We start from the raw sequence: 19,615 nt of genomic DNA on the forward strand, positions 1-19,615 counted from the left end.
CATTATATTTACATTTACGCATTTGGCACATGCTTTTATCCAAAGCGACTTACAGTGCACTTATTACAGGGACAATCAATGTTTTTAAAGCGTTGGTGTTGTTTTTTAAATATTATTATTCCTAACTTTTTGATCAGATCATTTGAAGGGCTTCTCTCATGCAACAGATCAAGTGTTTCAATGCATAATGAATTCAATTGTATGTTGTTTCCCACTAAAACCTATTACACAATAGAAGACTTGGAATATTACACAAGAGTTGCATGGATTACTTTTATGACAATTTTGAGTCCTATTTTAAACTTGGTTTTGAAGAGATGGACCAGAATATTCATTAAAGCATCTCCTTTTTTGTTCCACCAAAAAAAGAAAGTCAACGGGTTTGGAATGACATGAGGTCGAGTAAATTGACAGATTTGTATTTCTTTGGGTGAACTATTCCCCTAACCCTAACATTTCCATCTGATATCAGGGGTATGGTTAGGGTTAGGTTTTTTTTTATTGTTTTTGTTTTTCTGGCGAATTTTGTGGAAGGGATCTTTTAAACATAGCAAAATGTGTTAAATGAGTGGTGGTGGCGTAATGGGCTAAAGCACATAACTGTTAATCAGAAGGTTGCTGGTTCGATCCCCACAGCCACCACCATTGTGTCCTTGAGCAAGACACTTAACTCCAGGTTGCTCCGGGGGGATTGTCCCTGTAATAAGTTCACTGTAAGACGCTTTGGATAAAAGCATCTGCCAAATGCATAAATGTAAATGGAGCAGAGAGTACTATACCCTTAATGATAGCTAAAACATCATAATATTAGCCAAACATGCAAGGGGTGGGAAATGTGTACAACTTTTATGAATGACAGATATCACTAGGGCTGGATTGGTTATCTGGAATACCGGGCATATTCCCAGTGGGCCGACACACTTTGTGGCCAATCAGTGGCGGACTGGCCATCGAGAGAACCGAGCGGGCCGGTGGGTTGGCCGCGAAACAAAAAGCTGAAATGAGCCACCACGTTATATAACGGCACCGCGATATACAGAAAATAACAGCACTAAAAAACTCCGGACCAATTTCTCTTCCCAGTCCAGCCCTGGATATCACTATTCTGCAGAACTCGTTTTCTGCGCACCGATTCTGTCATGACCTGATTATAACCGAACAGTTATCTGTTTATGGCCAAACAAAGGATGTTGATCCAGGAATATGCCCTACTTGGTTAAATCAAGCAATGATATGAAATCTTTATGTCTGAATGTGTGCACATTCATATCCTGTCAGTCCATGATCCCTGATGTCCATTTTTTGCTGCTAGAATTGCTTAAATAGCTTCTAGCACTGAAAGTTCAAGTTATGTTTGTGTTGAAATCTGAAACTGTGGTGTCAGCATAGTTAAATACATTTATTGTGGTGCCACACAGCAGTTTCTCAGCCCACGCTGGCATCATATCTAAAGTATTTGAAGAATGTATGATTGACTACTCACAGCACTCCAGTTGCCCTTTCTCCAGTGTGCAGGCGAGGCTGGTGGGGAAAGAGCAGTGAGCATCAACCCAGTAGGCATTGTAGGGCTAAAAGAATGTGCTAAAGGTTCATTGGGAGCACTCTGAGATGGAGTTGGAGTAGAAAGACTAGGTCTTTGCATTCGGGAAATTATCACACTCTTTTTAATCCCTGTCCTGCGAGGTAAGGGGACTGGAGGTTCCCAAGTCTCTATGCGAGCATATGGAGCTCCAGGCTCAGTGGTCTTGGTTGGTGCCTTTGAATACCAACTGCGAGTCTTTGTTCCAAATGTTGTATCTGGAATCTCAGTTGGAGTCAAGACGGGGGGCTCTAAATCACTTTCCATATCTGTAGGATGTAGCGCTGTTGTTCCAGCTGCTGAGGTCATGCTACTGTAATGTTTGGCCACATTAGAGGAAATCGGAGAAGGAATGGACTCTTGAGAAAGGCTATCCGAGGTCATAGTCTCACTAACGGCGAGCCATGGTTCACTAGACTTGGTGTTCTTTGTTGATTCGGTGAAAACGCTGGAAGTACTGCTCTGGAGGAGTGGCTCTAATGGGTGTGAAACTGCGCCAAGTAAGAACCTTGGAGAGTCTGTAATCAATTGTAATGGAGTTGTGGGATTATCAACTTGTCTATTCTCATTGGTGTCAAAATGAAGCACATTATCCAATGGACTTTCAGAGGTTTCAGTGCTTGGTAGTGGTTGAAAGCTTTCCCAGTCGCTCTCACCTCCATGTTCTTCGCCAAACTGCTTATCATCTTCTCCATCGTCCACAGCTACATCTTCAGCTACAGGCACTTTGGTGTAATCGGCCAAGTTATTAAAATTTTCGTTAGAGATTTCAAGTGGTTTAGGTGTCCAAAAAATGTCTGGCAGGGTTTCATTTGATAATGTGTGCTCCCCAATTGGTGTAGAGTTTCTTGTGGCACTGACGTCCTGAGTTACGTCAAGATTAACGTTTAAGTCTTTCCATTTGTTAAATAACCTTGTAACAGGAGAGGATGGTTCTGTTGTTGTAATGACAGGTAGGAAATAGTTGTCTGCAAATACTTCATCGCTATTCTCATTGGATTTTTGGGGTTCATGACTTTCGGTAACCTTGTTGGTGATGCTGTTCGAGCGCATGGTGGTAGAATTAAGTTGACCCACGGTGGTTGATGGCGATGAGGTAGTTGTGGGAACATCTGTCCCTTGTTTTATTCCTGAGTTATCAAATGCATCATTTTCATCTTTATCAAGCTCATATGACAGATCCTCGTGAAATTTTATGAAATTGTAGTCGTAGTAAAAATCATCAACCTGAAGATTTTTCTCAATGGAATTTTCAGAAGGCTTGTCTACATGACTATAATGGGAGAAATCTCCTTCTACAATATTATTGAGGTCAACATTGCCCCTAGGCTGAATTCTAGTTGTACCGATGCCAAATTTGGGTACATCATAAGGTATTGCTTGAATGTCATTAAAAACATCTTTGCTAGATGCTCCACTTCCTGACTTGTCATTGCCAAAGACGTTTGAATTTGTAGGGCAGTCCGGAGCATAGCATGGCATGGTTGAATTAGGCTTGGCTTTCGGGTCACAGTCCACGCCAGTATTCCAGCTGCAGGTCACGGCACGAGTCTGGAGACCAGCTGCACAGCTCACAGAGCACTGTGGAGGAAATAATAATCAGAAAGGACTGTCAAGGACAGAGAAATGTATCAACGCTATTGAAAAATGAGACCGCAATTCAGAAAGTTTCCTTTTGGGTCTGAGCCTGGAGATCGATAAAATGAAGGCATGTTTTAATGGCACAGGAGAATTAATGATCTGCAAAATATAACCATCTGAGAAAAGGTATGTGTTGTGAGATGCAAAGGCTTGAGGCATTTCAGAGCTGAATTTTTATGCCGTCTGAAATACATTTAAGTGAAACCTTGCGCAAATAATACAATCGGATTCTCTAAACTAGGTCTGTAAAATGTAGCAACTTCCAAACAATCATAACTAATAGATAAAGTCAAACAAAAAGTGTTTTGTACAGTTCGCACTCATAAAACAATAGAATCTGACATTCCTCTTGTCAGAAATGTAGGTGTACTCAAAAAGCATGTATATTTGTAGTATTGACAGCACAAAAAGTACTATTGTGGTACAGTGATGATATCAGATGGTAAAGCAATGGCACTTTGATACGTACTGTGGTAGTGAATCATTACCATACTTATACTATGGTTACATGATAGTCCAGGGTCCTTCAAAAAGTATTTTGGTGAAAACATGGAATTGCCATGGTAAATGTCTTATAATGTGGTATTGCTACAGTACCTTGTCCAAAAAACTTGATGTTATGTTCAAAACACCCAGGTATTACCATATTACATGTCAAAAAGCATGGTATTACCATGGTTAATGCCCCAAAACATGGTTTGCCATGTTACCATGTTCAAAAAACATGGTATTACCATGCCCAAAAAAAACAAGATATATACTATGATATAAGTAAAACCTATGGTATTATCTTAGTAATGGATAATGTACTAAGGTATGTACTATGTAATCATGTTCAAAAACATGTTATTACCATAGTACATGTAAAACAAAAACATGTTATTACCATAGTACATGTCAAAAAAAACATGTTATTACCATAGTACATGTAAAAAAAAAACGTTATTACCATAGTACATGTAACAAAAAAAACGTTATTACCATAGTACATGTAAAAAAAAACGTTATTACCATAGTACATGTAAAAAAAAAAAAAATATGTTATTACCATAGTACATGTAAAAAAAACATGTTATTACAATAGTACATGTTTTTTTTTTTTTCCTTATTACCATAGTACATGTCAAAAAAACATGTTATTACCATAGTACATGTAAAAAAAACAAACATGTTATTACCATAGTACATGTAAAAAAAAATACATGGTATTACCATAGTACATGTAAAAAAAAATACATGGTATTACCATAGTACATGTAAAAAAACATGTTATTACCATAGTACATGTAAAACAAAAAAACATGTTATTACCATAGTACATGTAAAACAAAAAAACATGTTATTACCATAGTACATGTAAAACAAAAAAAAACATGTTATTACCATAGTACATGTAAAAAAAAACATGTTATTACCATAGTACATGTAAAACAAAAAAAAAAACATGTTATTACCATAGTACATGTAAAACAAAAAAACATGGTATTACCATAGTACATGTAAAAAAACAAACATGTTATTACCATAGTACATGTAAAAACAAACAAACATGTTATTACCATAGTACATGTAAAACAAAAAAAAAAACATGTTATTACCATAGTACATGTAAAACAAAAAAACATGGTATTACCATAGTACATGTAAAAACAAACAAACATGTTATTACCATAGTACATGTAAAAAAACAAACATGGTATTACCATAGTACATGTAAAAAAACAAACATGTTATTACCATAGTACATGTAAAAAAAAAAACATGGTATTACCATAGCACATGTAAAACAAAAAAAAAAACATGTTATTACCATAGTACATGTAAAACAAAAAAACATGGTATTACCATAGTACATGTAAAAAAACAAACATGTTATTACCATAGTACATGTAAAAACAAACAAACATGTTATTACCATAGTACATGTAAAAAAACAAACATGGTATTACCATAGTACATGTAAAAAAACAAACATGTTATTACCATAGTACATGTAAAAAAAAAAACATGGTATTACCATAGTACATGTAAAAAAACAAACATGGTATTACCATAGTACATGTAAAAAAAAAAAAATGTTATTACCATAGTACATGTAAAAAAAAAAAATGTTATTACCATAGTACATGTAAAAAAAAAACATGATTACATGGTATTACCATAGTACATGTAAAAAAAAAAAACATGTTATTACCATAGTACATGTAAAAAAAAAACATGGTATTACCATAGTACATGTAAAAAAACAAACATGGTATTACCATAGTACATGTAAAAAAAAAATTATTACCATAGTACATGTAAAAAAAAATGTTATTACCATAGTACATGTAAAAAAAACATGGTATTACCATAGTACATGTAAAAAAAAAACATGGTATTACCATAGTACATGTAAAAAACAAACATGGTATTACCATAGTACATGTAAAAAAACAAACATGGTATTACCATAGTACATGTAAAAACAAACAAACATGTTATTACCATAGTACATGTAAAAAAAAAAACATGTTATTACCATAGTACATGTAAAAAAAAAAACATGGTATTACCATAGTACATGTAAAAAAACAAACATGGTATTACCATAGTACATGTAAAAACAAACAAACATGTTATTACCATAGTACATGTAAAAAAAACAAACATGGTATTACCATAGTACATGTAAAAAAAAACATGGTATTACCATAGTACATGTAAAAAAACAAACATGGTATTACCATAGTACATGTAAAAAACAAACATGGTATTACCATAGTACATGTAAAAAAAAACATGGTATTACCATAGTACATGTAAAAAAACAAACATGGTATTACCATAGTACATGTAAAAAACAAACATGGTATTACCATAGTACATGTAAAAAAACAAACATGGTATTACCATAGTACATGTAAAAAAAAACATGGTATTACCATAGTACATGTAAAAAACAAACATGGTATTACCATAGTACATGTAAAAAAAAAACATGGTATTACCATAGTACATGTAAAAAAACAAACATGGTATTACCATAGTACATGTAAAAAAAACATGGTATTACCATAGTACATGTAAAAAAAAAACATGGTATTACCATAGTACATGTAAAAAACAAACATGGTATTACCATAGTACATGTAAAAAAACAAACATGGTATTACCATAGTACATGTAAAAAAACAAACATGGTATTACCATAGTACATGTAAAAAAAAAACATGGTATTACCATAGTACATGTAAAAACAAACAAACATGTTATTACCATAGTACATGTAAAAAAACAAACATGGTATTACCATAGTACATGTAAAAAAACAAACATGGTATTACCATAGTACATGTAAAAAAAAAACATGGTATTACCATAGTACATGTAAAAAAACAAACATGGTATTACCATAGTACATGTAAAAAAACAAACATGGTATTACCATAGTACATGTAAAAAAAACAAACATGGTATTACCATAGTACATGTAAAAAACAAACATGGTATTACCATAGTACATGTAAAAAAACAAACATGGTATTACCATAGTACATGTAAAAAAACAAACATGGTATTACCATAGTACATGTAAAAAACAAACATGGTATTACCATAGTACATGTAAAAAACAAACATGGTATTACCATAGTACATGTAAAAAACAAACATGGTATTACCATAGTACATGTAAAAAAAAACAAACATGGTATTACCATAGTACATGTAAAAAAAAAACATGGTATTACCATAGTACATGTAAAAAAACAAACATGGTATTACCATAGTACATGTAAAAAAACAAACATGGTATTACCATAGTACATGTAAAAAAACAAACATGGTATTACCATAGTACATGTAAAAAACAAACATGGTATTACCATAGTACATGTAAAAAACAAACATGGTATTACCATAGTACATGTAAAAAAACAAACATGGTATTACCATAGTACATGTAAAAAAAACAAACATGGTATTACCATAGTACATGTAAAAAAACAAACATGGTATTACCATAGTACATGTAAAAAAAACAAACATGGTATTACCATAGTACATGTAAAAACAAACATGGTATTACCATAGTACATGTAAAAAAACAAACATGGTATTACCATAGTACATGTAACTGTACATGTACAAAAAAAACATGGTATTACCATAGTACATGTAAAAAACAAACATGGTATTACCATAGTACATGTAAAAAACAAACATGGTATTACCATAGTACATGTAAAAAAACAAACATGGTATTACCATAGTACATGTAAAAAAACAAACATGGTATTACCATAGTACATGTAAAAAACAAACATGGTATTACCATAGTACATGTAAAAAAACAAACATGGTATTACCATAGTACATGTAAAAAACAAACATGGTATTACCATAGTACATGTAAAAAACAAACATGGTATTACCATAGTACATGTAAAAAACAAACATGGTATTACCATAGTACATGTAAAAAACAAACATGGTATTACCATAGTACATGTAAAAAACAAACATGGTATTACCATAGTACATGTAAAAAACAAACATGGTATTACCATAGTACATGTAAAAAACAAACATGGTATTACCATAGTACATGTAAAAAAACAAACATGGTATTACCATAGTACATGTAAAAAACAAACATGGTATTACCATAGTACATGTAAAAAAACAAACATGGTATTACCATAGTACATGTAAAAAAAACAAACATGTTATTACCATAGTACATGTAAAAAACAAACATGGTATTACCATAGTACATGTAAAAAAACAAACATGGTATTACCATAGTACATGTAAAAAAACAAACATGGTATTACCATAGTACATGTAAAAAACAAACATGTTATTACCATAGTACATGTAAAAAAACAAACATGGTATTACCATAGTACATGTAAAAAAAACAAACATGGTATTACCATAGTACATGTAAAAAACAAACATGGTATTACCATAGTACATGTAAAAAACAAACATGGTATTACCATAGTACATGTAAAAAACAAACATGGTATTACCATAGTACATGTAAAAAAAAACATGGTATTACCATAGTACATGTAAAAAACAAACATGGTATTACCATAGTACATGTAAAAAAAACAAACATGGTATTACCATAGTACATGTAAAAAAAACAAACATGGTATTACCATAGTACATGTAAAAAAACAAACATGGTATTACCATAGTACATGTAAAAAAACAAACATGGTATTACCATAGTACATGTAAAAAAAAAAAAAACATGGTATTACCATAGTACATGTAAAAACAAACAAACATGTTATTACCATAGTACATGTAAAAAAAAAAAACATGTTATTACCATAGTACATGTAAAAAAAAAAAACATGGTATTACCATAGTACATGTAAAAAAACAAACATGGTATTACCATAGTACATGTAAAAAAACAAACATGGTATTACCATAGTACATGTAAAAAAACAAACATGGTATTACCATAGTACATGTAAAAAAAAAAAAATGTTATTACCATAGTACATGTAAAAAAAAAAAACATGGTATTACCATAGTACATGTAAAAAAAAAACATGGTATTACCATAGTACATGTAAAAAAAAAACATGGTATTACCATAGTACATGTAAAACAAACAAACATGTTATTACCATAGTACATGTAAAAAAAAAAAAAATGTTATTACCATAGTACATGTAAAAAAAAAACATGGTATTACCATAGTACATGTAAAAACAACATGTTATTACCATAGTACATGTAAAAAAAAAACATGGTATTACCATAGTACATGTAAAAACAAAAAACATGGTATTACCATAGTACATGTAAAAAAAAAAACATGGTATTACCATAGTACATGTAAAAAAAAAAACATGGTATTACCATAGTACATGTAAAAAAAAAAAACATGTTATTACCATAGTACATGTAAAAACAACATGTTATTACCATAGTACATGTAAAAAAAAAAACATGCTATTACCATAGTACATGTAAAAACAACATGTTATTACCATAGTACATGTAAAAAAAAAAACATGCTATTACCATAGTACATGTAAAAAAAAAAACATGCTATTACCATAGTACATGTAAAAAAAAAAACATGCTATTACCATAGTACATGTATATATATATATGTATATCTCATGTTTTTTCAAGAACTGCTGTCTGTCCCGGTTACAGTATATACACTCACCTCTGACCAGGCTCCTGTCATCCAATCTGCAGGGCAGGGCAAATGTGTGTTGCACGGGGCAATCGATTCAGGCTTAGGCATGTGTTGACATTCAGTAGGTTGCAGTGCTCGCTGCTCATCCAGGGCCACACTCTGAATACAGAGGACTGTTCTCTTACTCAGCCCCATGTCTCCACAAGATGATGAGCACTTCTGCCACTCTCCAGCCCACCATCTGCAGAAAACAAAAACATTACAGGAATTTAGTGCTGCGGTGCAACTGTGATTGCATTGGTATTCATCATAAAGCCTTTGAAGATCTTTAAGTCAAGTCAAGTCAATTTTACAAACTCACATGGCAGGACATGACTCCTTATTGCAGCTAGTTTGCTTGTCATCTGGCCTGGTTGATGGGTCACAGTAATGCTCCTCAACAATTCCAGATGTCCTCTCTACACAATGCACAACTTGCCTTTGTACACCTTAAAACAATGACAAATAGAAGAACAAGTGTTTACACGATAGGGGCAAGCATGTTTTCCAATGCACAAACCCACATTTCACATCTGGCAGTCACATGGAGCTCTAACACAGGGTTTTCTGACAAATTAACAGAGCTGACATCTGAAGCACTGCTAATCACCTCCTTTTGTGTTCCACAGACGAAAGTAATACAGGTTTGGAAAACCCTGATGGCGAGTAAATGATTACAGAATTTTGCTTTTGATGGTGAACTACCCTTTACAGTAAGCAGCTCTAGAAAGTAGGAGACACAGTCTACCAGTAGAGTCACAGTCTCTGATGTTTCCCACCTAGATTACTCTTCCTTTCTCCAGGGGATTCAGTTTAGCCCAAAGGGAGTCAGGACGGCCCTTCTGTGCACTCTCCACAGCTAGAGTCACGTCCTCTGTCTGACTTTGTCCTTTATTTGTCATCTCTAAGAATCACAGCCTGTTGAAGTCTCCAACAGAATTTCCAGCGCCTCTAAAAGCTGTTTTTAGGAGGTTGTGCCAAGTTCAACGTAGTTTGAAACTTTGAAAATCAGTGTCAAGATCCCAGCTTGGTCCAACAGTCTTTGAGTGTTAATACCATGGGGAGCCTTTGAAGTTCGCAAAACATAGCGTAACACGGTGGTACCTTGGTGAAGAGACTGGAGGCAGTTCTTTGTGAATGGATGTTAATGGTGGATATACTTCAGAACAGGAAATGGCTCAACAATTAGTGACATGGACTGAAAACGTTTCAAGGAACGATATTTGAAAACAATTATTTTCGTCTTTTCTATCTTTATTGGTTGATTTCTGTATTTTTGTTTCCTCAAGAATGTTTGTTTGTGTTTATATGTGTGTGGCTCGGGCCTTGACCCCTGTGAGGTATGTTGGGGTCGGGGTGGGATTGGTGATTTGGAGGAGGAGGAGACGTTAATGGGGGTTGAAGAGGGATTATGTTTGATTCTGTGTTTTTATATTGTGTTTTGCGTTGTGTAAAGTTTGGCATAAATTTCTTTAGTCTTTTCTCTTTGTAGTTGAACATGATAAAAAAAAAATTGATCCTGAAAGTAAACTACACCATCACACATTTCTTTGCCATAATGCACATTGTTGATGTAGCCTTAAGTGACATGCTGGAGACCTTTTAGACAACCATGAATTATTACTACATATATACTACAAATTATGATATAAAATGTAAATTTCTCAGTTCTTTCCAAATCACTGAATTCTTGTTAGATATGATGCATTAATACAGATTTGATGTGGTCAGGTTCTGACCGAAAAGCAGATCTGTAATTAAAACAAATAATTAAATGTTTATTTATGTTTATTATATTAGTTCCGCATTTAGTCCAAAGACGCCCAAATCGTGTGTGCATTCATGCAGGAGAGAGAGATTTTGGCTATTTATTGATTTTAGATATTTGTTTGAGTAAATATTACATTTTTAGAGTACATTTATTGAAAAGATGTTATTTTATATAGGCAGGGTTGGGAGGATTACTTTTGAAATGTAATTTGTAATGTATTCCATTAGAATTCTCAAGGTCAGTAACGTAATCTAAATACTTTGGATTACTTCTTCAGCACTGGTAGATTTTTTCACTTGTTTTGACTATTAAAACTCTGCAAGTACAGTAAGACAAAATACAGATGTTAAAAATACGTTCTCTGAAAAACCTAAATATCTTATGCAGTGTTGTTTCTAAAACAAGATCAATCAAATTAATCATGTTTTAAAGATTTTTAGATATTTTTACAGGAAAACAATCCAAAAATAATTCCCAAGAATAATATTTTTGCCCTAATATCAAAGGTCTTACTAGAAAAAAACGTAATTTTCGTGATTAAAAAAATATGATCGTGTCTGGTAACATGTGCATTTAAAATGGCTAGAAATAGCATTTTAGCTTAGCATAAAGCTAACAGTTTACACAAGATTTATTTCTATTTCTTCTGCTTCAAACGTACTTAAACGTACTTCTCTGTCTGCTCGTATGAATGTAACACATCATAAGAAAGTGTTTCACCGCTGATCAAATGCACTTTGGATTGCATGATTTATATGTATAAATGTTTTCCATCTGAAAGGACTAAATATTAAATGAAACAAATATTAATAAAATGCAAAGTAATCTCTTCAGTAATCAAAATACTTTTTAAATGTAACTGTATTCTAATTACCAATGATGTAAATTGTAACTGTACTGGAATACAGTTACTTATATTTAGTATTTTAAATACGAAATCCGGTTACATGTACTCCGTTACTCCTCAACACTGTATATGGTAAATATTCTGCACTTGTATTGCGCCTTTTTAAGACTTAACGGTATTCAAAGCACTTTAAACTTTGACTCAATCACCCATTCACACACACATTCATACACCAGTGGCGGCAGAGCTGCCATGCAAGGTGCCATCCTGCCATTGGGAGCAAACTTGGGGTTCAGTGTCTTGCCCAAGGACACTTCGGCATGTGGAGTCGTGTGGGCCGGGATTCGACCCTACGATTAGTGGTCGACCCGCTCTACCAACTGAGCTACAGCCGCCCCATGTAGTATATAAGCTACTGTACACTTTGCTTGTTATGATTTCTATGCTGACAATTCCACCACATGGGGGAAAATTAAATGGCTTATTTTCAATTATTTTCAATGAGGCAAGTCTCTTATTTGTAGCTTGTTCCTTTTTTATCTTGAGAGATCCGGTAACACTACAACTGTTTTATCAAGCACTGTTCTCAGAGTAGTCATTTAAAAAAAAAAAAATAATAAAAAAAACGTTAGTTCTTTATTTAGTTCTAATTGGTTACCGATGAGAAGGGAGGCAACGGAATGTCGGAACCGGAATGAAAAAATTACGTTTCTTCTTTTAATCCCGGCTTATTGAATTGACTGCTTGATGTTCGCTAAACAATCATTTTGGAGTAACTATGTGTGGAGTGTACTACGATAAAATTGCTGTTTCATAAGAAAATTCACGGACAATTTTGCGACAGGCAGGTGTCAGTTTTTTGCTCTCTTCATTCATTTGTATAGTAACAGCAAATGGTGACTTACTGTCCAAACACTAGTTGACCTGTCCCGTACAACAGCTTGACATGGTGCAATGGTCAAAGGCATTTGTTTACATAGGAAAACATTTGAAAAAAAGCATGGACAGATGCATTTGGTGTGAAAAGGCAGTGTCCTAAATGAAATGACACCTTATAAGTGACTGAACTGAAATGCTCCACAGTCAAGAACTACACGTGCCACATAAAATACTGCTATTCAAACAAGAAGCAAACAAGTGCCTGTCCAAATGATTGAGAAAGCTAATCACTTTTCCCAAAGGCATGAAATGAGATGCAGGCCAAGATAACGCTGCAATCTTGCTTGTTTTCTATTCAGTTACACAATGCAAGCATTGCACTCCGCATGTCTGTGTCCACATGCACATTTGATATTCTGGAACCTCTACACATGAATTTGAACATTCATACATGGCTGAGCTATGTGTAAAAACACATTTGAATAGGTTGGAACCCTTAAAGTTAACTCTGGACAAACAAAAAGCTTTAATTCTGCTGTCATGATATCAAATAATTGATTTACGTGCTGTGCCAGACTGATTAAATGATGCTAATCTTTTGAGCACTTCAGTCATATTGAAGACGAGCAGCGGTTAATTGCATCTAAAAATAAACACGCACATTCAAACACATCAGCGCTACCGATAGGGGTACAACATGCAGTAGATATGGACACATGGTCTTAATATTTAGGTACTCTCACTGGGAGAAGCCAAATAAATTTCTTTTTAATCAGTGGTTGAAGCACCTTTTTAGCATCTGTTACCACTTAACACAAGACGGAAATTATGATGGGGAAAACAAAGCACTTATAATTATTATATTGAGCAAAATGTCTGTTTCATTGTTTTCGTTTGTTGTTTGTGCAGCTGTGCATTGCCTAAACACCTGGAGTTTGGCTTACTGCCTCCTGCTGATAACAGATGGTACTTCAAGCTTAAATGGCTCCGGAGGTAGGAATTTTACTTATTACGGTCCTGGGATGATTAACTGCGTTAATTTTATTAACATGTTTTTTTGTATAATTAATTGCACTGAATTACCATGTTAAATCAACAGCCCTAGTATTAATATACTTTCGTCTACACCAGTTTAATATGCCACCAACCTGGTTGCATGTGTGATAGGGGCTAGTGTGAATATGGCATAGCAAAAAATTCCATTTTTGATGTCCCTGGAAAATTTAGTGGCAAATGGTATTAAAGCTGCCTTACATTTGAGTGTGAGATCTTTGGAAATCAGACGTGATTACTTCAGAGTCTGTCTGAGGATTCATGGTGCAAATTGACATTTGATTCGACTCCATGTGAGGATGAAGGCTTTGGGTCAACAGTAATGATTGTTAGCTCATATTCTCAACTTTACAGTATCAGAATCGAACTTTCAGACTTTTGGCCACTTTAGGACGAGCAGAATAATGAGAGAATTCATCGAATAATCCCGGCTGTTGTGCGATCATTTTCAAATCCTATTTTCCAGCCAAAAACCTGTTTCTGTTAGTGAAAATCAATACATTTTAATACTAAAATAACAAATACAATGACTGGTTCAGCTTCATAACTTCTGTCCTATCTATCCTCTACTGAACCCAGTTACCAACTAAGCCTAATTAATTATGAAAAACCTTTCTATTTCTAATGACCTTAATGCTTTTGTACAAGGAATGACTTATAAACTATCTTTACCTTTTGTATGACTTAAAAAGATCATAAATCTGCTTCCCGCAGAATAGAGTTATGTGATCAGATTACAAAATTATAAAATGTTCTCAGCTCAAATATTGACTTTCCCCATGGTGATTGTGATACAAGGAACCAGGTATTCAGCCAAAATTATAAAAATCAGACTTTCATTAAAGTACAGGCACATTCCTGTATGAGCAACTGATATATCTCCACAAAGATTCAAGATGTTTACGATAATTCAACTTTGATTGGCATAGTAATATAATAAGTACATTCAAAATGTTGAAAGCACACATTGAAAACACCAGATGTATTTTCCTAAACATTTAATGTAATTAGGAGTTTCTTCCTAATTACATCCATAACCGCTGAATCAAACGGTCTTCAACTAATCACTGACTGGAATGCAATAAAGAAAGGAAGAGTAAAAGATACAATCGTATATTATGACATCATTGCCAGTATGTGCAACAGAGAAATGTGAAACCATTAATTGTGCTACAGTCACACTTAAAATTGCTGCATCACTCATCCCGTATATCAAGGGGCGTTCACCGGTGATTACCGGTGACACGTGCAACTATCAGTGTTTCTCAAAAGTTGAGCAAAGTTCAACTTCATGCAAATAGGCAGCGACACAATGCGACGACTACCAAGAACACAGCAGTCGGGTTCCAGAAGTGAAAATGCCATTCATTTTTTCATCAGGGGAAATTGGTTTTTAACGATAACTTATAAGACCTCTGTTGAAGTCATCAGTCGTACTGAATTCCTGGTGAAAGAACTACACTACCCATGATCCTGAGGGGGAAAATCCACCAATCAGAGAACTGCAGCGAAAGAGCCCAGCAGCTACCGGCCACTTCCATGGCACAATCGAATCAGTCTGCTTACACTCTCAAACTTGTGTATATGTGAAAAACAATGTTATAATTCTGAAAATATTGCAATAAACTAAAATCTATTGATTCTATACTCTTTCCATCATTTTTAATGAGATTCCATGCATGCTCTATTTAAAGATGTTAACTACCTTTGTCTTTTTGACTGATTTTCAAATACTACTTTGCTTGAAATCAAAGTTTCTAATGTACTAGAGAGAATTTTCCAAAGTCTCTGTTTTTGGAGGAAAACGGCGTTCCAAACATGGCAAAATCAATGCATTTTCATCCAAAGACGTATGAGTGTGGATGTGGCCACAGTTGGAATCTGCATTTATGAATAAATGCTGATTAGCAACCAACAAGCCAGTGATTCGGGCGACTGAATCGCTATCAGTGTGAATGCCCCCTTTATACTGGGTCCTAACCAATTTCCAGTGTCATTTTCAGTCCACAATGAAAATTAAATGCTATGTAGTGACAAAATAGCAGCCAATCAGGACATATTTGATATTTGAACGCGACAAGCAACTAATAAAATATTGTCGCAATTGTGTCTGGGAGAAATACTCAAGAGTAACATGGACATAGTGTTGTGCCATGATAGGACACCATGTTTTTTTCTCTCCCCAATTTGTAAATCCCAATTCTCAATGCGCTTTAAGTCCTTGTGGTGGCGTAGTGACTCGCCTCAATCTGGGTGGCGGAGGATGAATCTCAGTTGCCTCCGCATCCAAGACCATCAATGCGTGCATCTTATCACGTGGCTTGATGAGTACGTTATTGCGGAGACACAGCGCCTGTGGAGGCTTCACGCCGTTCCCCGAGGCATCCACGCACAACTCACCACGTGCCCCACCAAGAGCGAGAACCACATTATAGCATAACTACGAGGCGGTTATTCCACTCGACTCTATCCTCAGGTAGCTCAGCGAGTATTGAATCTGACTCCCACACCTGGAGTCACGAGTACGAATCCAGGGTGTGCTGAGTGACTCCAGCCAGGTCTCCTAAGCAACCAAATTGGCCCGGTTGCTAGGGAGGGTATAGTCAAATGAGGTTTTGGTCCTCATTTGACTATAGTTTTGGTCCTCGCTCTCAATGGGGCGTGTGGTAAGTTGTGCGTGGATTGCAAAGAGTAGCATGAGGCTCCACATGCTGTGAGTCTCCACGGCGTCATGCACAATGAGCCACGTGATAGGATGCGCGGACTGACGGTCTCAGAAGCGGAGGCAACTGAGACTTGTCCTCCGCCACACGGATTGAGGTGAGCAACCGCGCCACCACGAGGACCTACTAAGTAGTTGGAATTGGGCATTCCAAATTGGGGAGAAAAGGGGATAAATAAATAAAAAGTTGAATCAGGGCCAGTGATGGTGTCTGTCTATATTTGTGAAAACATTTTGTGCCAGATACCTAATTTATAGCAAAATACCAAGCCATAAAGCCTGACTGTACAAACAGATCAACTTATGATCCAAGCAATGGTAAAGTGAAACTGTAAAAAGAAAAGCTGTAACATTTTCAAGCACCTAAAGTAAATTCAAATGCATAAGGTAATGCAATTCCCACCAGGATTGGATTAAATTGGCTTGCCTCAGGTTGAAGGTGTATGTGGAAGCATGTTATGATAAAAAAAGTGAGCAAAACGGCTCCTTACCAGTACCACATGTAGCGCTGCACTCTGTCAAGGCCCCAAAAATCCACTGGAAATAAGAGACAGGGGTACCATTGATGGAATCGACAAAAGTGTCTCTGCTTATAGTGTACTCGTATCTCACTCCTGGATTCGTCTCCTGAAAGAGCAGCTGGAGAACAATGAGGCACTATTAAAGACCGAGAGTATGCAGTATACATATGTGTATAGGTATATATAAATAATGGCACAAACAAAGAATGGTCAAAATAGATGTGTTCAAATAGATGGTGTCAACCTAATTTTGTTCCAAACCTGTGTGTCTTTCTTTCAGTGGAATTTGAGGGCCTGATAACCTCAGTCCCCATCACTTTCATTGTATGGAAACAAGAGCAGCATCAACATTCTTCAATTTTCTCCTTTTGTGTTCCACGGAATATAGATACAGGTTTGGAACAACATGAGGGTGAGTAAATGACAGTAATTGCAATTGACTGAATTGCAATCGAATATAATTTTTAATACATATAAATTCAACAGTCACAATTTAATTCTCCCTCAACAGGCTTTTAGACAAAACATGATTAAATTATTTATTTTAACCAATTATGCAAATTCTATCGACATATTTCTCTAAACTAAGTTAGAAACTGTCAAAACAATTAATAGCAATAAATTATGATTATTTTTTATTGTTTTTAACCATACAGTACTGAAACTTAATAAATATACTGATATGCAGGCATTCTGGAAAATGAAATGTTGCAAGTCCAGCAAGCTCATTTCTTAATTTGGGCAATTTTAGATCTAAGAACACAGAGAGGGATAAGAGATGGACTTTACTATGGGAGCAGATCTCATCTGTCTGCCTCCTACAAACAGCCACACATGGGCCGAGTGCCAGAGGCCTCTGGATCGCTCTGTGGGAGGAAACCCTTTATCTAGATGGCCCCTCTCTGCTACCCACACTAAACTACATCACCACAAACATGTCTGCGCTTTCATGGAGCTAAAAACATGAAAAGCATGACCACTATATGTCCTTTAATGAATCAAACTTACAGATGTCCGTTTGTTGCATAAAAATGCTTATTTATACGTTTAATTGTTAGAGGACTACATTAAGTCCACTTAATATTTGAAATAGCCTTCTTTCCAGATTTAAATGAAACATTCATCTTTTGTGTTACTGACAAAGATTATAAAGCTACTTCTCACAAAGTAGAATTTGATGCAAATCCTTGGTAGTTTTGGTATACAAAAGTAGAATGTTAGGAGCTTACAGTCTCAGTCACCATTCACTTTCATTGTATGGAGACAAAAATATGCAATGAAAGCGAATGGTGACTGAGGCTAACATTGTGCCTAACATCTTTTTTCACAGGGTAAAAAAAAAAGCTGGATATGGATTTGGAACAACATGAAGGTGAGTAAAGGATGACAGAATTTACTTTTTTTGTAAACTATCACTTTAAGCATTTACTTTCACATACCTGGTCAGATAAAACTGATCAATTTCTCAGTTTAAATATTTACCTCTTGCTGACTGAGATAAAAGGAACTAAGAATACACAAAAAAGGTAGGTGTAAAACAGTTCAATGGAAAGGAGGAGGTGAGAACCGGCTTGACAATATAAATAATATTTGAATGCTAAACTTAAACAAAAGACACAAACACTCACACACACACACACACACACACACACACACACACACACGTCCATAAACGATCTCTCTCTCGTCGCACCACCATCCGCAATCGGCCTTTATCCCTCTCGGAGGCTCAATTAGCCCGATAAGGGACCGGGTGTGTATAATCACGACCCAGCCCCGCCCTCCGCCCTGCCACAATGGGTAGATTTCTTTCTTGTGTCTTTACATAAGCAGATAAGGCTCTAAGTGAGGAGACATTTGTAGACTGAATTATTCATAAAGTATAGGACTGATGCCTATCATTGTATTTGAAGTTGCAAAGGTTTCTCTGGATAATCCAGCCTGCCCTCTTTCTCATAGCATTTCATCTACCGTATATACAATAACAGACCGAGTGCAGAAAAAAAAACATACCACAGACTGTAGACTTTAGTTACTGGTTAAATGCTCTTGGAAAAGATGTGTTTTTAGCCGTTTTTTGAAGACAGAGAGTGAGTCAGCATCACGGATCCACCACTGTGGTATGATGAAACTGAGAGTCCGGGAAAGTGTTTTGGTGCCTCTTTGTGTTGGTACAACAAGGCGAAGTTCCTTAGCCGACCGCAGGCTTCTGGTGGGCACGTAGCTCTGCATAAGTGATTTTAGGTATGCTGGAGCAGACCCAGTGACTTCTGTATGCCAACATCAGAGCCTTGAATTTAATACATGCATCAACCGGCAGCCAGTGGAGAGAGACAAAGAGTTGTGTAACATGCACTCTCTTTGGTTCATTAAAGACCAGACGTGCTGCTGCATTCTGGATCA

The 19,615-nt window shown here is 35.3% G+C and overlaps 1 protein-coding gene across 1 annotated transcript in view; it reads right to left on the minus strand.

Annotated features, from left to right (window-relative positions):
* LOC127645622 (A disintegrin and metalloproteinase with thrombospondin motifs 7-like) overlaps positions 1-19,615 on the minus strand; it is a gene marked incomplete at its 5' end in the record, with an annotated part of 80,250 nt that overhangs the window by 24,339 nt on the left and 36,296 nt on the right. Inside the window, 4 exons of the mRNA XM_052129293.1 lie at positions 1,484-3,160; positions 9,408-9,621; positions 9,742-9,868; positions 17,183-17,330. Coding sequence (XP_051985253.1) covers positions 1,484-3,160; positions 9,408-9,621; positions 9,742-9,868; positions 17,183-17,330 — 2,166 coding nt within the window. The remainder of the gene's footprint in view (positions 1-1,483; positions 3,161-9,407; positions 9,622-9,741; positions 9,869-17,182; positions 17,331-19,615) is intronic.

Source organism: Xyrauchen texanus, chromosome 1, assembly GCF_025860055.1.
Source record: "Xyrauchen texanus isolate HMW12.3.18 chromosome 1, RBS_HiC_50CHRs, whole genome shotgun sequence".
Taxonomy (NCBI): domain Eukaryota; kingdom Metazoa; phylum Chordata; class Actinopteri; order Cypriniformes; family Catostomidae; genus Xyrauchen; species Xyrauchen texanus.